The sequence below is a fragment of the Elgaria multicarinata genome, chromosome 7 (assembly GCF_023053635.1).
Source record: "Elgaria multicarinata webbii isolate HBS135686 ecotype San Diego chromosome 7, rElgMul1.1.pri, whole genome shotgun sequence".
Lineage (NCBI taxonomy): Eukaryota > Metazoa > Chordata > Lepidosauria > Squamata > Anguidae > Elgaria > Elgaria multicarinata.
The window spans coordinates 99,544,425-99,571,588 of NC_086177.1; the positions used below are offsets into that span (position 1 = coordinate 99,544,425).

General features: G+C 42.7%; 1 protein-coding gene across 7 annotated transcripts in view; it reads right to left on the reverse strand.

The window, feature by feature from the left end:
* The window catches only part of MTSS1 (MTSS I-BAR domain containing 1), a 146,002-nt gene that overhangs the window by 93,516 nt on the left and 25,322 nt on the right, over window positions 1-27,164 (reverse strand). For all 7 annotated transcript variants that reach the window (XM_063131120.1, XM_063131118.1, XM_063131122.1 and 4 more), the window contains exon 3: window positions 23,115-23,188. In XM_063131120.1, coding sequence (XP_062987190.1) covers window positions 23,115-23,188 — 74 coding nt within the window. The remainder of the gene's footprint in view (window positions 1-23,114; window positions 23,189-27,164) is intronic.

Genomic DNA, 27,164 nt, shown 5'->3' on the forward strand with positions numbered 1-27,164 from the left:
CACCACCCCACTTCAACATTTCATCAGGTGACCACTCACAAACTTTCAAGCTTATCTTCACAGCCATAAACACCAGACACTTCAAGATATTCAGCTCTGCACTATGTGTACTCCCATAGAATCCCAAAAGGACCACAGTCTCCTGCTATCTCAAAGATAACTTTGGTCTGTAAGATACTCTTGATTGTTGTTTGAAATAGAGCTAACTCAGTTGTCCAATGCATTTGGCCCAATAAGTCATCTTTTGCACTTTGGGGATCTCTCCTCTCTATCTTTTCTTTGGAAGGAAGTTCACAGGCTGTGGGGGAAAAATCTCTAGATTCTTCACCAACGGAGAGCATGATGCTAAAACTACGAAGCTCTTTGTTGTTTATTCATTCAGTCGCTTCCGACTCTTCGTGATTTCATGGACCAGCCCACACTAGAGCTTTCTGTCAGACGTCGCTACCCCCAGCTCCCCCAAGGTCAAGTCTGTCACCTCCAGAATATCATCCATCCATCTTGCCCTTGGTCGGCCCCTCTTCCTTTTGCCTTCCACTTTCCCTAGCATCAGCCTCTTCTCCAGGGTATCCTGTCTTCTCATTATGTGGCCAAAGTACTTCAGTTTTGCCTTTAATACCATTCCCTCAAGTGAGCAGTCTAGCTTTATTTCCTGGAGTATGGACTGGTTTGATCTTCTTGCAGTCCACGGCACTCTCAGAATTTTCCTCCAACACCACAGTTCAAAAGCATCTATCTTCCTTCGCTCAGCTTTCCTTATGGTCCAGCTCTCGCAGCCATAGGTTACTACGGGGAATACCATTGCTTTAACTATGCGGACCTTTGTTGTCAGTGTGGTGTCTCTGCTCTTTTATCAAGATTTGTCATTGCTCTCCTCCCAAGAAGTCAACGTCTTCTGATTTCCTGGCTGCAGTCAGCGTCTGCAGTAATCTTTGCGCCCAGAAATACAAAGTCTGTCACTGCCTCCACGTTTTCTCCCTCTATTTGCCAGTTATCAATCAAGCTGGTTGCCATAATCTTGGTTTTTTTGAGGTTTAACTGCAACCCCGCTTTTGCACTTTCTTCTTTCACCTTCATCATAAGGCTCCTCAGCTCCTCCTCGCTTTCAGCCATCAAAGTGGTGTCATCTGCATATCTGAGATTGTTAATGTTTCTTCCTGCGATTTTAACTCCAGCCTTGGATTCGTCAAGCCCAGCACATCGCATGATGTGTTCTGCATACAAGTTGAATAGGTAAGGTGAGAGTATACAGCCCTGCCGTACTCCTTTCCCAATCTTAAACCAGTCCGTTGTTCCGTGGTCTGTTCTTACCGTTGCTACTTGTTCGTTATACAGATTCCTCAGGAGGAAAACAAGATGATTTGGTATCCCCCTACCACCAAGAACTTGCCACAGTTTGTTATGATCCACATAACAAGCTCTATGTTTATTCAATTCCAAGTATGAGTCTTTAAACACTATTCTCCAAATTTAAAACAGTGATCATATAAATTTGTTGTGTCGTGTTACATACATGTGTGGTTTTGGTACACAGAAGTTCTGTTTGGAAAGTGTATCAGTGCAGTGAGGCAAACATCTAGAACACAGGACGTGACCGAAAAAGGCAGATAACAGAGGGAAATGGTTGGTATTCACCTCCAGTCCTTTCAACCTTTCCATTTTACAGGCCTCGATGCAGTGAATCAAAGGTAAGCTAAACTGACTTGCTCCCATTTCATTCCATCCAACTTCGAAACACAGTGTTAATGTTTAATGTTTCATCCCTGTTGCTAGGGGAAAGCTTTTAACGTGGGAGGGCACTTTATATATATAAAAATTAAAGTAAAATAAAAAATTACCTGCTAGAGGTAACTTGTTACAAGTATTAATTTTCTTATCATATTCCTATACTGTATAAAATACAACTTATTAACAAGAAAGGTGTCACCAATTTTGACCGCCTAAGCACAGATTTGTAAAACCAGGAGGGATGTGGGGAAAGGAGGAAGAGATGGCTGAAGGGGAAGGCTATCATGCTTAAATCAAATGTTATATGTACTTACGTACAATTTTGGGGTGGAAAGCAAAAAGTTAACTGGGATACAGGGAAGTAATTAACTGTGACTTAAGAAGTCACATCAAATGCTGGCTCTTTCAATGCATCACTTTTGTCATCTTGAAATGAAGTTAATGTAAAGTACTTTGTGCAAGATAAAATGTACCAAATGGATGTTTTCCCATCTTTATAGAGTAACCATTCAAGGAGGAACATCATGCTACTGCACCCTGTCACTGGCTGGCTCTGCTGCCGCACTCCCACCCCTTACCCTTTCAACGCCTGCAGTGCCTTCATCAAGTTGACAAGCGTCCACCATACCCAACCTGGCTGGCAATGACAGGAGTCAATTGTCCCACTACAACCATGCTGCTTTGCAAAGCCAATGATTGTCAGGAGGGGAGAGAATCCACAGTGGAACTTCAAGTCAGCCAAGGATAAAGCCCTCTTCTTTGAGACTGAAGAAGAAGAGTAGGGAGAAGGTGTTGGGCGAGCCTAACGAAGGCCCTACAAAGCTGGCCAGCATGACGCCTTTGGAAGACCCAGAGGCTCGAATTTGAAGAACGAAGTTCTCACTAGGCACTGCCCCATTCAGAGACAGTATTCACTGACTCCAGAGAAGGGACCACATTGTAGGAGTGCTGAAAAGAAGCCTTATACCTTCTCTTGACTCAGGTCACGTCAATCCATGGAAAGGCTTCGCCAGACAAATTCTTCCCCCATCACCAGAGTACATGCAGAGATTCCCCACCCCACCCAGGTTTCTTTTTCCAACTCTCATTTTATGTTTGTTCTTACATATCTTCATTTCTTTGGAAGTAACAAAGTGATTGTTTTGGCTGCTTCCTGAATAAACTAGTGAAAGGTACACTCTCCAGACAGCCTACAGCAGCGGTTCTCAACCTGTGGGTCGGGACCCCTTTGAGGGTCGAACGACCCTTTCACAGGGGTCGCCTAAGACCGTTGCAAAACACATATTTCTGATGGTCTTAGGAAACTGTATTGACTGAACTATGTCATGTATCATCTTTTGCATTATTAAATCTATTGTTATGTATTATTTTCATTAGCAAACCATCCCATGACAATGAATCGTGTAGAGAAGAACGAAAATAATTTTATGGTTGGGGGTCACCACAACATGAGGAACTGTATTAAAGGGTCGCGGCATTAGGAAGGTTGAGAACCACTGGCCTACAGGGTTCCCCCCGCCCCCAAAAGAAAGTATTGGGCTGAACCATAAACTGGTCAGGAGACTTCTCTATAGCCTGATTCTGCCTGTGCAGCCTGGTCTGAGGGCCCTGATACAGGCATCCCTCTACAGTTCCTACATGTTCTGCATTGTTACTTGCACTTCTAACTTTGGAGACAGATTCAAATGACCCATTTTCTCAGTATGTCATGATTTTTTTCTTTAAATACCGACATGACAGGAACCACAACTATGTCAACTAAAAGAGGTTAAACCAAGATCCATCAAAGCCAAAACTACAGCTTCTGCTCCAGTGGCATATTTGTCCCTTTTTGGAAGTTTTGGGTTGCTGCAGATGACACCATTCAGGCATCCCAAACCATCATCTCCACACCATTAACAGATCACATGAACTCTGGCTCAACTTAATCAAGAGCCTTATTGGAATAAAAGCAACAATAAGCAAAAACGCCAATACCTAAGCCGACTGCTTGACAAAGCAATTTTCCCCTTAACAATGCTTTCCACCCCCTTAAAAGCAAGTCATCCTTTATTTACAGTATTATTTCAAAATGCACATTTCCCAATAGTTAACAGTACTGTTCTTCCACGTCTGCTCCACATAAGCCATATTTATTGGAGAGATAGAACAGATCACAATTCTGGACCTTAATAGCTTTGGGAAGCAACAAGTGACCCCACGTAGTAGGCCCAAGTGGCCATCATTTTAGAAAATTCTACCACACAATGTTTTGTTGTTGTTGTTTTTAAAAAAGAGAGTCTACCTAGAATGCCTCCTATATCAGTACTGAAGCAGAAACATTTAAACGAATTGTTAGAAAATGTGAGTACCATGAGGCATAGGTAAAGCACACAGCAATTTCACACATCCAATGGTACAAGGAGCAGGGACTGCTGCATTTGCTAACAATAACAGAAGAGGACTACTGCTGTCTTGTCCTGCTTATAGGCTTCCTAGAGGCATCCGGTTGACCACTGTGTAAAACAGGATACTGGACAGGCCTTTGGTCTGATCCAAACGGCCTCTTTTTATATTCTTCTATGATGAAGTGTCAGGTCCTACGCATGTTCAGTATTAAGGAAACCAAACGAGAACATCTGATTTTGATGTTTCTCATACAACATTAAATTATCACTTGGAGCGAAAATATTATTCAGCATTCTCTCATGGGATCACAATAAGGACCCTGTATGTTGGGTGTACATCCAATAGTACATTCATTCACCTGCCAATCATCAAGCCAGTCAAATCTAGAAACTGCGAAGGATCCAGGAACCTACACGGCCTACCAAACTAATCCCCATCCACAACTGCCAGGCCACGGCCAAAAAGAACTCTTACCATCACGACCCCATTAAAGTGCACATTGGTTATAGCAACACAGGATGTCGACCCTTTAGGGTATCTTGCGAGCCAAAGCTGAATGTGCAATGGTGACATATTACATTTTCAACATGCCCTTTCACCTGAGGTTCTGCTAAAGGACCACAGCACTAATATTACAACTGACGTCAGTGTTGTTTGAAGAGGACTCACTTTAAGTGTGCATTCTTCTACTACAGTATTACTTAAACAATGCAACTGGAACACCCACCTTTAATTTGCAGCCTGCCATTTCACCCATGCACCTGCCTCCCATATTAGCTGCCTATTCCCTCTGCACAGTGTTTTAGGATGCATTTCCAGTTCATGTATCCAATGGCAATGCCCAAGAGCCCTGGCCAAGACCTCCTGTGAATGAACTTTGTATCTTCAGATAAACCTCAGAAGCCTCTGCAACAGACCGAGTTCTGCAGCAGATGTTCAGGGTTTTCTGGACAGAAAAGTCAAGATGTGGAAATTGTTTAAGGAAGAATTTGGACTGATAAGTTATCACCATCCTGATTTTATTTTAGGTTGCAAAGGTCTTAAGTGTCCATCAAAAATCTTCTTTGCAACACACTCGTTCCCATAACTAGGTTACTAACCAGAACTCACAATTGAATAGAGCAGCTGGGGAAAGATGAATGCATGAACTCTTCACCTCTAAAATCAGTGTGGGTTTCCACTGCTGCTAACGGATAAACCCCACACCACACCAGAAAGCAAATCCATAAACAGAAATAAGATTTGTTGCCCTCTTAGCCAATTTGGGCAAATAAATTGAGCATCCGTAAAAATTAAATGTCAAGACTGTCCAAACTAATGAACGTTTCATTCATTTATTTACTAAGCAACTGCACCTTTACGTTTTAATTTATTTGCAGTTCATTCATAATCTAACAGGGCCTGCGGTGGGTTAAGATGTAAAAATAACCTTTGGAATACGAGACGATGCTATAGCGCTCGGTTCAGTGCCTCTAAGCAGAGACGAGACACTGCCTTTTTTGTGTGTGCTATTCTGAGACACACAGATAAATGAGATATCCAACACAGATATTAATGACAGCATTGTCTGGGTGAGATATTCCTTCCTTTTTTAGAGGAGGGAACGGCGGTTCTCTCTATTCTGATCTCTCACACACATATACTCCACACTGTTTATTGAGATGTCACAGACAGGGAAGAATTTGGGCCCCTCCAACTGGAATTCTTATAAGAAAAACTATGGAGGATGTGCAACAAGAGGGAACCTGAGCTCCACCGTCAACTGGGAATACTGTATTTGCAACCCATCTGTTGTCCTTTTGTGCTATAGTGAGGATATGGCCAGGGGAAGGGGGGGGAATCACCCACCCCTAGACTTGAATTTCAATTCAGGATTAGCCAAAATGATTTTGGAAGGGATCCTTGCGCTGGGTTTGCATCATCCTGCTTCATCTACAGCGATTGCAACGTGAATGCTTCCATAACAGTTTCCATCTATTTTGGAGGCAGCAGATGCCACACCTCTGCCGCTAAAACCGTATTGTGTTCCCTTCTTGGGGGAAGAGAAAGGGGGGGGGGATTACTTGCGCATGGGATTGCGCCATACTGTGAAATAAGCTCAGGCAGCTCCAGTGCTGAACTCCCAGTCAGCTCCTCAACATTAGTTTCTATAGTAACCAGCCCCTAAGCCCAGGCGCTCACAGCAGGGAATAATGCAAATTTTTCAATTTTGCTTAGAAGTAAATGCTGCAAGATGAGTGCAGGGAAACCATTCCAAACACCAGAGCTGGGAGAGATGCTGCCTCTCTTGCCCACTGCCAGTTACCCAGGGAGATGCCAAATGGCTACGGATTACTGCCCTTTCGTGTTTTTTAAAAGGGTATTGGCTATACAGCTGAAAACATGCAGCTAATTACAAAAAAATAAAATAAAGCCGTGCATTGTACGTTGGGCCTGATTCCTGTAAAGTGGGAACTCAGTGTTGAGGGCTATGTTGTTAATCTACATAAATGATCTCCAAGATTTGCAGCTTTGCATGGTGCATCTGTTGGTGCAATGCATCTCTTTAGACTGCAGGAGGAAGACTGAATTCTCACACAATTCCTTATGCAAAAAAAACCTCTGCGTATCAGGGAGAAGGCCAGCCTGACATGCTAATTTTGCAGTTGTTGTTGTTGTTGTTGTTATCATTATTATTTAATTTCTATACCACCCCAAAGTTGAAGCTCTCTGGGAGGTTTACAACAATTCAATCTGTCACTGGCACTCAGACACATACAATCCAGCAATAGATGCATTGTACAGACGTTCTGACCATGTAGCTCAGCTTTCAGGCATTACGTATTTGCCACTGCAAATACCTACTCCTGTAAGGAAGCATACTCAAAACCATCACCTATCATCCAAGCTGATGAACCGCAAAGCACAGGTTTATTGGGAGTCAATTTATGCTCTTAGCCCCATGTTGAGGCCACAAAAAATGACAGTACATGGTCACCCTCCACACAAGAAGGATGCAACATTTGTATTGGACTTACCATGCAAGTCAGCTCAATTGAATGGAATGTTTTCTTGCCAGAACCTTGTATCCCTGGTGGAGACTAGTCTTGGGAAAGGAACATTCCATGGAATTAGGTTGGCAAAACGGTGATGGCCACCAATTTGGATGGCTTTAAAAGGGGGTTGGATAAATTCCTGAAGAAGAAGGCTATCAATGGCTACAAGTCCTGATGGCTAAGTGCAACCTCAGAGGCAGTAAGCCTATGTACGCTATTTGCTGGGGAACATGGGTGGGAGGGTGCTGCTGTACCATGTCCTGCTTTGTTGATCCCTGGTCAACAGCTGGTTGGCCACTGTGTGAACAGAGTGTTGGACCCTTGGTCTGATCCAGCAGGGGTCTTCTTATGTTCTTACATTCCTATATCTGACCATGTGAACTGCCACTATGCAGAAATATTTCCCAAGGCTTCCATGTGGGGTGAACAGCATATGAATTGATTCTAATACAGATCAACTGACATTATAACAGCCTCTTGGGATTTAGGCTGACAATGGGAAAAGTTGCCACCGGTACAGTTACCACTGGCAGGATTATATTGTGTAGACAAATCCTCAGTCGGGTGGTGTTTCAGCACCAAATGCTTACCAAAGCAGAAACTTTAGACAACCTAATCCATGCAGTCCAGGTCAGAACATCAAGGATTGAATGCACAAAACATTGACTTAATACTTCGCTCTGACATATCCCTGAACGTGCCAAAAGACTGTGAGTTTGTCACTGCCTCTCAATCTTCAGCTTCCTATTTGTAAGATTCAAACCGTAGTTCCCTACCTATTATTATTTAATAATAAAAATAAGTAAATGCCATCATTTGCCTTGGTGTTTAGGAAGAGAACAAACATACACAGCGGTTGCTGTTCTAGCTGGGCTCTTAGCAACTTTCCATTTCCAGAGAGCTTTGGCTATTGGGCGGTAGAGCAATGTAGAAAATAAATAAATAAATTTCAAAGAAAATGGAACAATGAAGACCAACATTTCATCATTACTTTTACTAATATCCATCTCCTGAAATGGGAAAAAGAGAAGCCTTGCATGTATACGTGTGAGAATACATGAACAAAAAGCCACTTGTCTTGCCCAGACAATGCAATATGTCTAAAGCTATTTGACATTCGGCAGGCTTCTCCCTTTTGAAAGGGCTCCATTCATTACAGTACAGGTAACACAGAAACACACAGCAAAAAAAAAAGGATGAACACATACCAGCTTCAGAGCAGGTGGGGGGGAAAAAACTTGTTGTGACAAGTTGACTCTTGGCATGTAGCAACGGGACAAACCATTGACCTGGCTGCACCCAACGAAGTGGTGAACAGAAAAATGAAGTGGGCTTATTTTAAAGAAGAACACAAGCTAAATATACAAATAAGGGATGCATCACAACCTTGAGTCAACTGCTCCACAATGACAAACCTTGCTAGTTTGCATGCAACATACACAACACAAAGCAAAGCTGTGCTAATTAGGCAGAGAACACTTCTGCAACAAGAATGCGTTAAAACACACAGAGAGAGCTCGGAAGAGCCTCATCCCCTAGAGATAATTGGAACATCAGAGAACACAGCTCAGGCATCTCTCTGGGAGGAAGACACCGTCACAAGCAGGGCGGGTATGTGTGGGGGAAATGCCTAAGGAAGAACGCCAGTGCCACCGGCCATTGTGTTTAAGGATTAAACAGAGCTGTTTTGATGTGTAAACGTCAAAGTGGGGCTCTCAAAACTCTTAGTCTCCTGGCTTCTTGTGCCCTTGACCTTGCTTCTCTCTCTCTCTCTCTCTCTCTCACACACACACACACACACAGGATTTGCCCATCAAATTCAACTCTAGTGAATTAATCTGCATCCCAAACCAAAGGCCATACCAAAACTCAGCTTAAATAAACTTGCTCTATTACATGGAATCTGGCCCAATAAGGCAAATTTGATTTTTAAAGGTGAAATCAGACTGGTACTCATTGAGAGTCATTTTGTCGCATACTTTGTCATTCCAATTCTAGCTGGCATGTTTCCTTTAGATATGTGCCTCCTCTTCACGTAGTTGTGGCTTCAGGGGATTCCCCCGCCCTCGTGAAACAAATGCTGAACACTCACACCCCAATAAAACTGATGCAGGCTGCCAAAAGAGACAGGAAGTTATGTGAGAAGAGGCTTGAGAATGGACAAGGAAGTAGCCGGGTTCATTTTTAGGATGTTTTTAGGATGTTTTAACAATGTATATTACGTTTTAATTCAGTTTTATGTGTTTTATATATACTGTTGTTCTCCGCCTCGATCAAAATGAAGAGGCGGATAAGAAATAAATTTATTATTATTATTTTCTGCTAAAAGCAATTCAAGATATCACAAACACAAAATCAGCAGATACAAGTTGACTAATATCTAATGAGAATAAGAAAATGAATACAAAAGCATACGTGCAGTCTATTAATTTTTTTAATGGCCTTATGAAGGAGGAGGAGGAGGAGGAACGGGAATAAGAGGAACAAGACAGGAATTTTATTGGCATTGGCTGGATGAGATGCAAAAGATCTATTTGAGACAATACAGAGGAGATTGTGTAACAGGAAGCACATAGCACTTGCGTTTCCTGAGCCCGCCACAGTTCATAATGTTTGGAACCAATTTTAAGAGCAAAAGGAAACTGCATCGTTCTTAAAAGTCAGCTACTTACCCCACGCAATAGAAGCCTCCCCCGCTCAATACCTTCTACCTGAGTGGCTTCCCTTGCGGTTTCTTCCCTACAGCTTCCACTTCTAGTTTACTCTCCCATTAACCTACTTCCTTGATCGTACTCCTACGTATGAAATGTCAAAGACTTCTTGCATGGTGTGTTCATTGGATGATTTCCCTCTGTCCAAAGATGAGGCTGGAAGTGATGAAATCAAACTGAGCCTTGCTTCAACAGCCTGGATGCTGCCCTATGAACCATTTGAGAGTCTCAACCTTGACATGTCGGTATAGAACAGCGATTATCAATGTGGTGCCCGAGGGTACCATTACACCCCAGACACTTTTCCTGGGCTCTACCCCTCCCACTTTTTTAAAATTAACACATTTCTTACTAGTAGCTGGGACTGCTGTGAAATAGTTTAGTGCTGAAAATTGTGGGTTCAAAGGAACTGATTAGTGTGTTGGGGTTCAGCCCCCACTTCTGCCTTATTCTCAGTCTTTTGGTCAGGTTTCTTGTCCTTTGTCACGACATTTTGTGATGGTGCCCAGGATGGTTTCTCAAATTGCCAAATGTGCCCACAGCCTAAAAAGGTGACCTACCCCGGTATAGGAGAAGTCCTGGGTTACATATTATACCAGCTTAAGACTTCTTTCCATTTTTCTGTCCCTTCCCCCAATGCATCGTGACAAATGAAATAAATTAGAACAAATATTGATTAACATCTATCAATAAACAGCAGACAATCCGTGTCTTTGGCAACTGTTGCCATCCAGCGCGTCAGAGTCATGAAAAGAAAACCCTCTCATGTTTGGCTACTCGACTGTTGCCATGGCACCAATTACCTGGCTTCTAACATCAAAAATTGATGCTGAAACAGTAAGGATGCCCCGCTTTCTGCTGGAGAAACTACTAATTAAAAAGACTTTAAAGATTGGGTATTTTTCCTCTCATCTTTTAAAAATGAAGAAAAGTGTAGACATTTGAAATGCCTAATAATTTTACACTTCCCCAAAATGTAGATTTTAGCCCCCTTTGAACTTCCATTTTTATCCCTTTAAGACCCATTTTATGAAACCAGGAAATTGGGCCTCAGTGAAACGCTTGTCAAAAATGAGCAGCGAGGGCAGCCACGTAAGGGGTATTTTAAACTATTTGCCCGTGGGAAGGTTCTTGGAGCTTAAGGGTCTTCACTACAAAAGGCATACTTAATGCCATTACAAGGCACTGGGGGAAGCAGAAAGCTGCAGCTATTTTTAAAGGGTAAGGCATTCTTCTCACAAGATGTTTTGCTCCAAATGCAAGAAGTCCGGATCATGAGTGAACACACACGAACACACTTCAGAAAACACACTGCATTAACGGTGCACTTTTAGCCATTGCAGTTACAGAAATGGATAGCAGCACTACCCGGTTCACACCTACACTATTCATACAAATCCATATCTAAGGAAAGCTAGGTCAGCTCCCCCATAGAAAAATAAAACTACTAACGTGGAACAACAGGCTCTTATTTCCGAATAGAGAGGTGGAATTCAGAAAAGGACCAACTTCCTCCATTATACTATGGCCCACGAACTCAACGCTGACGATGCTTACAACATTCCATCTCATATCATATGATGCAAACAAGTTTGCCCACAACATCATAAACATTTTGCTTAAGAACTAACCTGAATAAAGAGTGTATTGCTGATGCGCCAGAGGAAAGACAAAGGATTTGACAGGTTCAGAAGACACGATAACCCATGATGGGTTAAATAATCCACGGTGGGTTATTTTAACCCATTGTAGATTATCGTTTCTTGTGGCAGGATTTTTTTAACCCACAATGGGTTACTTTGACAAAATAAGCCACACAAATAACCAACGATGTGCAAAGTGGGTTATTTAAACCAACACTGGTTATCATTGGTCATGTGGTGGCACCATGGATTACTTTGGTCACCTACAGAGTCGCTAGGCAAGAGCAAGTGGGGAGGGGGTGAGGAATGAATTAATTAACACACAAGTTGTTTAATAATCTACTCACAGTTGCTTATTTAACTGATCATGTGGGGAATAACCACAAAATAACCAACTGTGAGTTGCTTATTAACACATCGCGGTGTCCGAATGTGGCCAGCTTGTCTTGAATTAGGGGAGTTCATAGCTCATGCTTTGCATGCAGAAGATCCCAACTCAATTCCAGTCATCTCCAGTTTTAAGGATCATGTACCAGGGGATGGAAAAGACCTCTGAAAGGCAAGACAGGCTAAATAGGCCAAACGTCAGTCACGATATCAGGCAAGTTCCTGTGTTAGTGCTTCAGATTAGCAACTACCCATAATATATTCGATAATGAACTCATGAATGTTCTTCACTCCTGTAACCTCAACACAAAATAATATTTTTCCAACTGCATTGTGGTGCCTTTCCATAAAATGCACCTGCTTTCATACAAGACTGTATTTTCAAAGAAGGTGAGGCAAAAAAAATGTCTATGCATAGCTTATATACTGAATTTTTTCAAGGCCCACAGATAAAAACAGCCATGTTGGTTACCATGGTGATTATTTTATCTATGAAGCTGGAAGTACCCCACAGCAAAAGAGCACCACAGCAGCACTAATTGGGACTATATTAACTCCCAACTAGCTCTAGTTTCAATCTTAAAGGAAAAACATACACACATGAGTGAAAAAGAAAGCTGTACCAATATTACTGTTGATAGTTCACTCCCATGCTAATTAAGCTTAATGTACATATCTTATACCCAAAACCAAACAAAATGAGACACAGAATTCCGTTTCTCAATTTTTTTCATGAACTGCAGGTTAAAACAAAGCAAACTGATTTTCTTCCATTCTTAAACTCCCTCCCACCACCATAGAAAACTCAAATAAAAAGGTCAGGGCCATCAAAGCTGGGAGAATGGCAAGCTACAGTCTATAACTTATAGGTTGCTCAATTTACAAGTTCTTCCCACTTCAGAAATATGCCTCTTTAAGGTACTTCATTTTTTTCTAGTTATTAGTCAGATTCCACACACACACAAATAAATATGGGAAATGCTTTTGAGTGATGTGGTCCCATGCCACCATGGCATAGGCATGACTACCAAAACCATGTGGGTGAGGCTAAAGGTCTGAGACTTTCTGTTACCTATATTGTTTATACGTAAGAACGGCCTAGGGTTGTTTAAACCATGGGTTGTCGGGGGTGCCCAGGAACAAATGACTTTCCTCTCACAAAGTCGCCACTTCCACTTTGCATCTGCTTTCGATAATGTTTGATGCAACGTCTGAACCTGAAACTCCTGTGTTGCCCTTATATACAAAAATGGATGCAAAGCAGAAGCACCAAGCACATGGGAAGCAATGCACTCACACGCTACTGTGCAACCCCAACAATTCATGCGTCAAACAATCCATGAATTGTTATGTCAGTTTTCTCACTCAAATGTGGCCAACTTGGCCAGTCACCATCAAAGGCATTGCCATCATGTTGAAGGAAGAGAGAGGCAACTAGCAGCCCAGGGGCTAAATCCAAACCTGGGACTTCTTCTTCACCTGCCCCCTAGTCCTATTACCCTCCCACACATGTACACCCTTATTATGGACCTCAAATACATTCAATGGAACAAATCATTTGCTCCTGAGAGGGGTGGGGGAGGAAGGGCTTTCCTAATATAAACGTTATGTTCATATGTACTGGACTCTAGAAGTTTCCAAAGCGCTGCTTTGCGCAGATGCAGATCCTTCAGAGTAGGTCAAACAAAGACCACAAAGAAGGAGGTGTAGTACAACTTACCTGTGTCCTGATATCATGCATATTCACAAACCCCAAAAGCAGCTGGCAACAATGCAGTGAAAGGAACACATGGCACATTGTTACATCACGACAGAAATAAATTGTGTAAGAAGTTACAGAGAAGGGAACTAAACACAGAGCTGCAGTTTTTACTGGCACTTACATAACTATCCTACCACAGCCTCCTCCAACCTGGTACTCCCCAGATGTGTTTGACAACCACTAATATCACCCCGAGACAGCATGAGCCATGCTGGAAGGATCGGAGTTATACTATATATATATATATATATATATATATATATATATATATATTATTTGTATCCCACCTTTTGCCCAAAACTGGGCCTCAAGGCGGTCTTACAAAGTTTAGAACATACATTGGGGGGGGGGGGATTAAAATACACAACAAAATTATAAGTCATAAACATAATGGAGGGCCAGATTATTCTCCAAGGGCCTGCTGGAACAAAAAAGTTTTAGCCTGCTTCTGAAAGCCCATCAAGGAGGGAGCCAGTCTAGGTTCCCTGGGAAGAGAGTTCCAAAACACTGGAGCATTCACCGAGAAGGCCCACTCCCATGTTCCTACCAAGCACACCTGTGAAGATGGTGGGACTGAAAGAAGGGCTTCTCCAGAAGATCTCAAAGCACGAGCAGTCTCATAAGGGAGAATATGATCTTTCAAATACAGTCTTGGAGTTGCAACCAAAACATATCTGGAGAACACCAAGTTAAGGGAAGGCTGTCCTAATATATGGTTTCGGAGTCACATAGAGGAGGGAACTGTTACTTCACCATCAGCACAAACTCAATTCAAAATATGGCATCTTTTATAACTAGAGATGTAAAATTTCCAGAAATTTTGAAGCCATGGGGGGAAAAAAACCTTGTTTTTTTCTGGGGGGTTTCAGGGGGAAATGGAAATTTTCAGAAAAATTGAAAAATGCAATATTAGCACTTTTTACAGATTGATAGTCACTTTGTTACTTTAGGAACATAAAATATAATTATGTACAAGTTGGTTTAGCATAAAACTATTACATTTCGTATATTAACAGTATAGTGTATTCAAACAATTATTACAAATTGATTTTTTTTTAAAAAAAATTACCTTTTTTTTGTAACAAATGGAGCTATAAGCTCCTGAACTGTAAGGAACCGCTTTGGTTTTGCCAGTTTATAAGGACTGGCAAAAAGCAATTTAAAAAAACCAGAAGAAAAAAAATCAACATTAATAACAAAGAAAATTATGCATGTCTCCGCTAGTCCTCCACAGTGTCAAGCAGACATAAAGCACCCGTTCCCATAAAAAGAAATGAGAAAAAGGTGGGGGCCAAGATTCAATGAATATGCAAGAAATTTAATCAGACTCATTTTCTGAACTGTAGCTATCATTATCAGTTTCAGTCTCTGCTTCAATGGCAGTGCCCCCTAGAGGAAGAAATGCATCTTACTCTTGCATTTGAGAGTTGTAGTCTCAGTTTGCAACCTAGGACTTGCTTGTCCTTAGTGCACAGAAACTGTAATAATCTGATACTGTACATAGTTTTTAGACATCATTTGGAGAAGTAAATATCTAAATACCTTGTCTATGTTTATTTTATTCATCATGCCAAAATAAAACATTCCATAATCCATTTTTTCTTCATTTTTTTCCAATTTTTCAGGGTGAAAACCAAAAAAGCCTTCGAAAAAAATGGAGGAAGGGGGAGCGTGTTTTTTTTTTCAAATTTTTCCATTTTTTCCCGGGCCTTCACATTTCTAGTTATACCTAGTTGCCAGTCAGGGAGATATAGTTTTAATGTTATGTGTACGAAAGACAAGAATATCCTTTTGCAGGGCATATCAATTGTCCAAACAGCCACTGTGAATCTCTGTGTGATTAAGACCCATTCTAATTCTGGGCTTATCAATCAGTAGCACACATAAAAAGAAGGGAGGGGATTAAAAACACCCTTCAACAACAACAAAAGAGAAGAAAAAGCAAAACACCTAAGGGGGTGTTGAAACAGTCATTAACAATTGTACTTTGAAGATCAATTGTTTGCTCCAGGTGAAGCACGCAGCTTTCAAATAATCTTTCTACAGTTCTCTTAAATTTTAGACACCTGAAAATGCAAGACAGGAGCAAGGGAGAAGTATGAGAGGCAAAACTATTTAATACACTTCTCAGCCTCCCCCGTGAATATTTAATACAGCCAGTCGAAATAATGTCAACTTTATCCCAGAAGCTCCAAGACAAGAGCCTTGTACAGACATTCTCCTGCACAAGAGAGGCCCAAAACTGTGTGGGAGTGTATGCAAGCTCCACCCCCAAATGTCCCCAGGCACTCAGATACACTGGGAGCAGGGCCTACATATGTACCTCTGCTCCTTATAGTACTCTGGTAAGCAGGCTAAATGCCTGCATTTGGGCTAATAAGTCAGTGTGTGCTTCTCTTGAAATGCAAATAGCAGGTGGAGGGGAGGCTATTTTTGTCAGGATTACATCAAGGAGACAAGATTAATCTCCCCCCACCTATGCCCAGGTTGCTCAGGATTCCCCCTGGAAGCTATTTGCATTACAAAATGTGTGCACATTTAAGTCCCAATGCAGGCAAACTGGTGACCTCCAACTCACATCGAGCTGAATAGCAACTGCAATGTAGAATAAACCCTACTTGAAGTATTTACTGGTTTACCCTTTGAAGCACAAATGTTTAGTTGGCCTCTGTTAGGTAAAATTCAAGATCAAAACCTCCACAATCCAGGTTTGCTTTTGGTTTTCTTTCTTTTGAAGACAGACAATATCTGATACATAGCAATGTGAGAACAAGGACCATGTATGGTGGAGATGAGAAAACACTTGAATAATTGAACCTCTTGAGAACTTATTGCTTCACGGAGCTGCAATTTCCACACACACACACACACACAAATAAATCCCATGTTGAACCAACACTAGGCTTCCTTTTATCCAAGGCAGTCTGTCTCTCTTTCACTCATTGGAGGACTGGCAACAGAACAGAGTTTAACCATTAAACAGAATCATTCTATTGATACAGCTTGAGACAATTCACGTGCTAGACTACTCCTCTCTGCTCCCAATTATCCTAAGCATCACCAATTATCAGAGCACATGGCAGGGTACAAATCCTGCACGTCAAATGTATCATGTCCTTTTCAACTGCAGGAAACCAAACAATACACACGCCACATCACCTGAAGCGATGTTTCATCAGTCCAGTCAAACTGGAGTTAGAATTAAAGAAGACCTGGTTTTGCAGGATCAGCCCAGCTCCTTAAAAAAAAACATGTTCACAATGCTACTACCCGCCAAGTCTTCCACCTTTCGCTCTTCTTTATTGCTAAGATATGCTCTTCCCTCTTTTCCTGCAGCAACTGCAAAAGTTCCAGGTCACACTCTCATCATTCACTTTGTTTTCTTCACCAGGCCAATTTTCCCAGATGTGTGCTAAATCTTCATGTCAAAGTTTATCCATCTTGCCTGCCACTCTCTGCTCACATCTGCCTTTTCTCCCTTGTGCATCGGATGCAGAACCTTTGCTCCCACCTTCAAGTTATCATTAGGCGCTTCCCCAAGGCAGTTTCGTTGCTGTTGTTTCTTACTGCAAATTACATCCCCAACCAGAGAATTAAAGTTCTTGCAGCTTTAACATTTGAGGCTCTGAAGCCCTCCTAGTCAACCTCTGGTTTTACGGGATGATGACACAAAGGATGCTGTACGGAGTGACGGCTCTGTCCCCCCATCACCGTGCACCAATGTGGGTTGCTGGCCAATCCCAGCACCACATCTGCTACCACCCTTTCTCCATATGCCACTTTTGCTTTGGGGGCCCAAATTTGGAACATGGGCCACTACCTACTCATCCCTAACCTAAGATGGTCAAGCACGTGTTACAAGAGGCCTAGCACTCAAGTCCATGTACCAAAACAGGCAGCATATCCAGTTCTGCGACTGATGCCACCACATCCTCATTTAGCCATTCAGACACTGGCAGTCTGTCTGTCTTTTTTTTAGAGACTATCAAGTCTCTAACAGAGCAAAGTTCCCAGAGAGGCAACCAGCCAGGTGATCAAAAGAGAACAGAGAGGATAGGTGGGAACCTGTTAGGACATGCACAGTTAGGCAGTGGAGGAGGATTCCTGCAAAAAAAGCTTCCTGAACAGAGGGTCCACGCAGGCACAGAGCCCATCAGTGTGACGCACAGAGTCTACAAAGAAGAAATAGCCGTAACCATTTTAGCAACATCACAGTGAAGGCTGAAACTTAGACCAGTTATGCACTAATATCTCCAAACAAAAGTACTGATATTTCTGTATACAATACTGCCTCCTTTTATTTGCAAGTTTGGGGAAAGAAAACACCTTGGATAAAGATACTTCCGGAGCTAGAACGGAGAAGATACAGTTACCAGTAAAACTGTTTGATCCCAGATCCAGAAACTGAAATGTCTACTACACACATTTCTGACTTTATTATATTTTGTGTTTGTAAAGGGCTGGAAAGGAAGAAGGAGTGAGGAAAGCTAGCCATAGGACACTGGAGGTAACCCTAGCTTTCCATTTAGACGTGTTACCTTTTAAATAATACAGTCTGTGTACATGGAAGTATTATACACGAAGCGATTTTCTTCTTGCAAAGCGAGTGCTGATAAAAGCTCACGAGGACTATTGCTGACAGACAGGGATAAAATGCTTCCCTCAGCTAGACTGGCTAGGCCCTAAAATAGAATGCAACTTCCAGTAAAACAATAAGCAACTACAAGAGCATTCAGCTTTGCTTTAACCATGCCGTTTTCCATTAGGTTTACAAATAAAAAAATAAATAAAGATAGCCTCTTCCTTCCTTCCTTTTCTGCATTAGGCACAAGAGTCAGCATTTTGGTGTAAAGCGACCCACAGAACAGGATGCTTCCAAAGAATTAACTCAGGTATACAAATACACACACCTGCAACGTGTAGAATATATAGCCACTTCACACCCTACACTGTAAGTATACGCTTATGCATCTGCTGGCTGTTGCAATGCTTGTTGAAATGCTATAAAAGTATCAGGAGGTTCAGGTGGTAGTTCCCAGCACCCACACAGAGGATGCAACATGGAAACTAGTCCTTCCTTAAGGCAACCATATGGATCATTATGCAGAAGGCTGGGTAAAGGGGACTCTTTAGAAGTGGGGTTCAAACAGAAGAGAAGGCCACCGCTGCTAGTTGGGTGTTAAGTGCTCTCAGAGCAACCTCAACACCTTTGTGCTTGGGTCTCCAACATAGTGCCTGTGAACACGTCTCCTGGTACCCACCGGGCTCCCTACCTCTCCTAATTTTAATTTTAAATCTTAAGATTTTTGAAAATTATTATTTTTTAACTGGGAGTCTGGCTTGCTGCAAAGTGCCAGGCTGCCTTCCAGCACCAAAAGAATGTTGTTGTGTATTGTTGCTCAGACCTCACCTCTGCCTTGTACTCACGTTCTTGGGGAAATTACTTTTCTTTTAGTCTTACCAGTTTGTCTTCTGGGAAATGAGTGTTTTGTGACCGACCATGTCCATCAAGGCAGCCATTTTATGAATGGACAGTCCCCCCCAATGGCAGCCATTTTGTGAAAGTGCCCAGTGAGGATTCCTGCCTTAGTGCTGATGTAACCCTATGCTGAAAAATAGTTTCAGTAAAGCATGGGGACTTGTGTATCTACTTACAACCCATAAAATATCTGTGTGGGTATGAATTATTCATGAGTGCATGCATGCACACACAACCTTACCACCCTGCTTTATGCATCTGACACAGCGTGTGGCCTATGAAAGCCCATAACACAATGAGCAAGCAAGTCTCAAACAGACAATCTGCATCTGGAGCATTCATGTGGTGGTGCCATTTTTCTTAAGATTGTATTGGGCTGCACTGCAGGTGGCGGAATCATATGTTTGAGTGTTTCTCCACAAACAAAACCAAGCTAGCCTTATCCTTCCTGACATGCTATCAATGTCCCTGTTCAGACAACACGCTAAGCCACGGTGGTTAAGCATTTTGAGCTAAACATTATGGCTTAGCATGTCAGGTGAACCATTCCTAACCATGGTGGCTACGTAACCACGGTTTAGACACACTCACTATTTGCTGCAAAAGGGTTACTAGTCATGATGGATATATGCTACCTTCACTATCAAAGGCAGATGTACCAGTTGCTGGGAACATGAGCAGGATGGTGTTATTGTACTGATGTCCTACTTGTGGGATTTTCCACCTGTAGTCAGATGTGATACAGTTCAAAACAAGCCACACCTCAAAATTCTGCTGCCCAAGTCGGTCAGTTATACAATACCATCACCCTTTTAAAAATAATGAACATCCTCCTTGCCGACATTACAACCAAACAGCTTACTTAACCATCAGAGCAAAATTAACTCAACTCTCATTGCTCTTTTTCTAAACCAGCCCTTCCCACCCAGTGCCCTCCAGATCTTTTGGACTTCAACTCCCATCAGCCCCAGCCAGCATGGGCAATGGTCAGGAATGCTGGCAGTTGTAATTCAAAACATGTGGAGGGCACCAGGTTCAGGGAGGCTGAGCAAGGCGCTAAAAGCAAGTCGGTGTCAAACAGGCCTTTTTCAATACCACAAAAATGCACATTTCATCAATTTTTGTGTAGAACTTGCATTAAAAAAAAAGGACTGATTCAAAAAACCTTCTCCCCCTCACCCTAAACTCAGGTGTTATGTTATTCAAAACAATACAGAATGCTCCTTTTTACAAAACTAATGCTTTGTGGTAATAAATAAATGAAAAGTTTTGAATTTTGAATCTCTGCCCAGATATTTTTTTAACAGCATGCCTGAATGTCTTTCTCCCATCTTGACAGGGGGAGGAGGAAACCGAGATGCCTGGTAGAGTTTTAAAGGGCTCCTTTTGTCCAGAGGGGAATCTTTAAAACATTAGGTGTGGAGGGAGATGGGTAATGTAATTGGAAGCCTGAAACCACTATCTTTGGAATAGATGCTGATATTACTAGGGAGCAAAATACTGAGACATTGAGCATATGTCCAGTGAATGTTGTAACAATAGATATTTAAACAAGCAGAGATGTATTTATCTTTATTTGAAGGCTCCTAGAATGACCTACAAACCATCAATAAAAACAAAGCTCTCCTCCACAGCTTTGCAATCTAAAAGAAAGGACACAGGAGGAAAAGGGGATGGAGAGGACAAGAATAAAAGATGACTCAAAGTTAAATATCAGTTTTTATGACAACCAGCAAGAAACAGTTCAGGAAGAGGAGAGGTCTAATGGAGCTGGTCTTTCAGGGGTGTTCTGCTTCCCATGATTATATTTAGGATTAATATTTTAGAAGAAGCATAATTTAAAGAGCAACCAAGATGACATTCTTTCTTTTCTTTGAAAAACATTAAGAAATCCAGCAAGTTCTGCTAGAATCTGTTCCTATCGGGGACTGATGACAATAACTCCCTATGAAGATGACCTAACTCGAAGCAAAAGACAGGCAACTTGAGCCCAACGCATTCAATACAGTTTGGCATGTTTGCAGTGGCAAAGCAACAGCAGACTTTGCCACGTGATAATTTGCTCCAGACGGACAAGAGTAAAATGCAGGCGCTTGCCAGAGGGATTGATTTAAAAGGGGTGCCGTGGGGCAGCTGTTCAACATGCCCTGGCCCATGGGGCATGTACAGCAGACACACCTTCTCATTCTGAAACAAGTAGAGGTGGAGTTAAGGACTGTGTTACAGTCTAGGCCTGTAGCCAAAGGTTTGGCACATTATTTCTAAGCAATATGCAGACTTCAGACTTCCCTTTACTTGTGAAGCTCCTGCTCATTTGCACTTCTTCTCTTGGCCCAGTCTCCATGTTTGCATTCTCCTCTCAGCTTCCTCCTTCTGGCCTTCTACTTCACCTCTCTGTTCCAGCCTTCCTAGCGTGCCCATGTGCTTCCCTTGGCCTGTTGCTTTCTCAGCTGCATTGTATTCTTCTTTCTAAGGCCTTCCAACTCCGCCCACCCCTCCAGGCCCTTTTTGGCCTTCCCACCACTCTATGACGTCAGGGTAGCACAGCCAATCATTCAGAGGTCTCGTCCCCACCACAAAATTCCTTTGAGGAACACAACAGATTGGTATCTCCTGAAACATGGTCAATGCAATGCCAACCATAGTTCTGCGCACTGAGTGCCTCCACCCATGCCCACGCCTTACTCCTTGAGGGACTATGTAAAAGATGGTGGACATAATTTATTATTTATATCCTGCTCTTTTGCAGTCATGCTCAGGGCAGCACATGGACATGTCCCTTGGCTAGAATCTTGCAGAGGGGATATTAAAAAAGCAAGAACTTACACTTCCCATTATTTTGAGTGGCACACTCAAAATTCTTAAACATGTGTTTAAAAACAACAACACTGTGGCCACTCTCAACTAACTGTGGCATGTCCAAAATCACACCAAGTAGGGGCCCACAACCATGCACTGTAAAGCAGGAAACAGACCCTTGCCATAATCAAGACTGTAAAGAAAAGCCAAACAGAACATAGTGGAGAAAACATTCCTCCCCAACAAATGAAAAATACAGCAGAGGCCCCAGTCTATAAGTGTAAAAAGACTGCAATATTGAAGAGGGAAGAGTCCTGAAACACACTGGCCCTGTTCAGAAGACACCTTAAACCATGGCTTTAACCATGGCGGTTAAGCCAGAAACTCAGGCCGTGTTAAGAAGACACCTTAAACCATGGCTTTAACCACAGTGACTAAGACAAAAAGCTTTATCCACCATGGTTAAAGTCATGGTTTAAGGTGTCTTCTGAACATGGCCTGGCTTTCTGGCTTAACCACCATGGTTAAAGCCATGGTTTAAGGTGTCTTCTGAATGGAGCCAATCAGTATAACCCAACTGCATATCAGGAGTATTTAGTTCAGGTTCTAAGATCACACCTCCCCAAATACCAGGCTTCTAAGTAGCTATTCACCTGCAGTGAATCAATAATTGCCTCCAGGCGATCACAAAGGAGGCTTCTGTAAATTGAGAGCTAGTTTTGTTCCTTCCTTCAGGCTGTCAAAATGCCAGAAAAAGTGACTAACGCAGGCGAGCAAATAAATTGCGGACTTATTTGTGAAGCTGCAAAATATATTTGCCTTCTGCTCTCATTACATCCTCCAGTATATTTCAATAAATCCTTATCTAAATAAATAAATAACGCTGTTTTGTTTCAAACCAAGGACCCATTCAGATGGCAAATGAAGCAGCATGCCTGTTATTTACACCAATCAAACTTCAATGACAGGTTTTTGGCTTTTCGAATTCTTCCAAGCCGTCTAGTTTTTTGTTCGTGTAGCACATATTCACACTTGGGGGAGGGAGTGCTATTCCACAGATGTCTAGCAGACCTGGCAATAATAGCAAAATTTCAAAAGAAGAGAGAGGCGGCAGCTCCCACAAACGTTATAGACCACATACACTGCATTCTGTTGGAACTAAAACCTGACACATCTGCTTACCACGTGTGTTGGTCGCCATGTCAGCCACTTTCTGAAAGGCATCCAAGAAGGCAGCTGCTGCTACTACCGTCGTCCTAAAATACAGGCAGAGAGAGTAATGTTAGAAACAGCTTGTCACAGTCTATTTGGATCACAACGCACCAAAAGGGTGGTGGTGGTGGTGGTGGTGAAGTACTAAGGTTGTAAAAAGAAGCTAGCGGGTGCTTGTACAAGAAACAAAAAGAATGTGCAGCCAAGGCTGGTGTCAACAGTAGGCATGGCTGGTGGGCCAAAGGCCCCCACCCCTAACAAAAGCTCCCTGCTCTTCAGCACTGCTTGCTCACCTGCCTCTCGCATTGGCCCAGGAGAGAAGGAGCAGCAGCAGATGCCGCTGCCTGCTGGCTCCCTGGCTCTCTGCCTTTCAAGCAAGCAAGTGGTAGCCATGACGAGAAGGAGAATGAGGAGCAAGAGCAGCTGGTGACCACTGAGAAGGTAGATTCACTGAGGGAGGGTGGGGACCACTGAAGGTGACTGGAAACAAAGCCCTATGAAGAGAGACTGAAAGAACTGGGCATGTTTAGCCTGGAGAAGAGAAGATTGAGGGGAGACATGAGAGCACTCTTCAAATACTTGAAAGGTTGTCACACAGAGGAAGGACAGGATCTCTTCTCGATCCTCCCAGAGTGCAGGACACGGAATAATGGGCTCAAGTTACAGGAAGCCAGATTCCGGCTGGACATCAGGAAAAACTTCCTGACTTTTATAGCAGTATGACAATGGAACCAATTACCTAGGGAGGTGGTGGTCTCTCCCACACTAGAGGCATTCAAGAGGCAGCTGGACAGCCATCTGTCAGGGATGCTTTAGGGTGGATTCCTGCATTGAGCAGGGGGTTGGACTCGATGGCCTTATATAGGACCCTTCCAACACTACCATTCTCCCTCAAAAACCTGGAGCCAGCCCTGCATGTCGCTCTTCTCAACTTCCGTTTGTACCCTTTCCTTGTTTTGAGATGGTATCGAACACAGTAGGAAAAGGACTTTTTGCTCTTGCTTACGTGCTTTAGCACAATCAAAATAAAAGCAGCATCTCTAAAGCAGCATTTCCAATCTTGGGCCCCCAATATTTTTGGACTGTAATTCTCATCAAATCACTGGCTAAATTGACCGGAAACGATGGGAGTTGTAGTCCAATATCCACTAGGGACTCAAGTTTGGCAAAAGGCTGCTGTAAAGGTTTAATATGGGTAATAAAAAAGTTATATTTTTCTGGTACTTAGCAGAAAACATCAATGGAGTTTGTCTCTCCCTCCTCTCACATTTTTAAAAATGTATTCATCCAAGATGTTTTCAAGAGTAACACCTAAAAAATGTGAGGGGTGGATGCAAAAATCGTGTGAATCATATAGGCACATTGGTTCAGGAGTCATGATTGACTATGGCTTTCGACCAGCTGCACACCTGATGACAAACCCAAATTTGCTACTATATAATAGGGAGGGTGCTGCTGCACTTGTGGGTTTCGCTTGTGGGTTTCCCACTTGACAGCTGGTTGGCCACTAGCTGAATAGATTGCTGGACTAGATGGACACTTGCTCTGATCCAGCATGGCTCTTTGGTGTTAATATGTGGACACCCCTTCATAGAGTAGGAAAGGAAAAGGAAGGGGAAGGTTAAACATACCAAGTTACATTCCAAGCCGTTACTGAGAGGCATGTTTTACAACGAAACTTATGTTTGAATGCATGATTTATGCTCACATGTATGCACAATTGCAGTTCTCAAAACATTCTGACATTAAGAAAAGGGGCTATTTTAAAAGATGCTTTAGACCAGCTGGCTGGGAACTATGGGAGTTGTAGTCCAACACATCTAGAAGGCACCAAGCTGGGAAAGGTTGCTTTAGGCTGTACTCTTGCTACTGGTAGGCGCTTCAGTGACTCACAAAATCCTCTTCAATGCTGTTATTTCCAAAATCTCTGACCCAGAAATGGGAGGAGAGCAAGCTCCAGGGCTTAACAGGAAGCTCTTTGCTGTCCTTTCCATCCTTAAGGACAGATCCTATTCCGTGTTGAAGCTTGACTCTCCTCCATCTCTTTCTGAAGGCACACACTGAAAACACCCACATCTTATGATGTGAAGCAAGGCCACTAACACCACTGTAAACTGCAAAAGGTGGACTTTGGGGATACGGCTTATAACTCACAGAACTCTTATGAGAATAAAGAAAATGGGCAGAGAGTTGTGCATTAGAAAAGCTAAATAATGGATGGGACGGGGAGGCTACGTTCTGATAAAACTCCTCCAGAAGGGTCCTTGTATTTATTTGAGGGCACTGATCCCCCTTGCCTTTCAAGTCTTCTGACCATTTGCAACAGCACAATGTGGACTTGTCTCATACAACATAGGCTACAAAAGTACCTAAGTGTCTACCTATCCCATTACAGACAATCCAAAGGCACACAACTGGCCCACAAGGTTACAGGGAGCAGATCAACCCTAGGAGATCAAGAAGCCGTACATGTCTCTGGCCAAGACAGATCAGTTTACCCACAAAATGAGTAGACGTTGCTTAGAACAGCTTCAGATATGGTAAGGTGGTGGTGGTGATGCCCCTTTCCACGTAGTTTAGAACATCCCAGGAGGTGGCCCCACTGTCAAGCAAGTGAAACAGCTGCCTTGTGTAGTGGATATCTGATGCTATATTAAGAGCCCCGAAAGGGAAGGCAGATGGTCTAGCCCATAGACGCAACCCACCAGAAAGTTCTCCTATGAAAGCCCTGTTTAAATAGATGGGGTTTGCAGAAGAAGTAGATGAGGATAGATGGATGCCCTAGAGCAATCATGGCCCAGTGCATCATTTCAATGGGGCTTCCACTGGAGAACTTCCCAATGTATTAAACTCATATTAATTAGTAGGAAGGAAAGGTCACCTTTGGGGTTTCCAGTTAGGGCACCAGAATATCTTGGGCAAGCCCAAGAACACTCGGCCCTGAGCCTGCAAGGTTTCCCTCTGTGAAGTGATGAGTGTGCTACGTTTGCACCTGGAGTCCATGCACATCCCCGCAGAGGAAGAGATGCAAGTTCAGCTTTGAATGTTCTCACACATCCCAGCAGCACTTCTTCTGCTTAGTGAGAGCTTTATTACTGCCCCCCTCCAGCAAAGTTCACATGATGCACCTGTTGCTGAACTATGCCATTTCGTAGCATAGGCAAGGGAACCCTGTTTTTTTCAATCTTTCCTCACGTTAAAGAAAAATTCCCTGCACATTCAGAGCTAGCATCTCAGAGAAGGTCAGGGAGAACGTCCTCCCCAATATACTAGATCTGAATGTGCACAGAAGTGGTTTTCGGTGGTTTTATTTGCGGAACAGCATTCAAGCAAGCAATGTCCAACTAAGCATCTCAAGAGGTACAATCTAGCAACAGATAAATCCAAGGAGCCTGCTGATCATGTAATTTAGCTCTGAGCTGAAACTTTCGACAAGGAAATCAAAGTCAACCACACGTTCAAGCAAGAATCCCAAGGGAGACATCTCAGTTTGCAATTGATAGCCTTTTATTCCCTTTCTAGGATGGATCTACTAGCAGTAGGTCCCCAGCTTTGTACCCTCGACAAAAAATAAAATGTAGATCCGGACTTCCTAAATATAGCTGGCACTTCATGAATAAGTAGGTCTTAAGGACCCTGTTCACCTCAAAAGCGCACGCTGAAGTGTTTCCTTCTCTTCTTTAATTAATGGCATATTCAGATTTAAAATTTAAGAAATCTGGGACATGACATTTGGGATAAACTAAAAACAAGGACACACCGCAGCAGGAGGGAAATAAACCAACACAGCCGCCAAATTAAGAATTCTTCAAGAGAGAGCTAAACATTTGGGCGGCTGTTACTGAGGGGCTCAGCCTCACTGCCGTTTTAAGAATCTCATTAGCACCTTGTCTCAAGTTATCTCCATTTTTGTTCAGGGACTTGAATCAAGCAGAAGCCTGACGAACCAGGTCAAGATAATGAGTATGCATTTGTTGTCCTTGTTTTACAGTGTACAGTAGAAATGGCAAATCCTTGTGC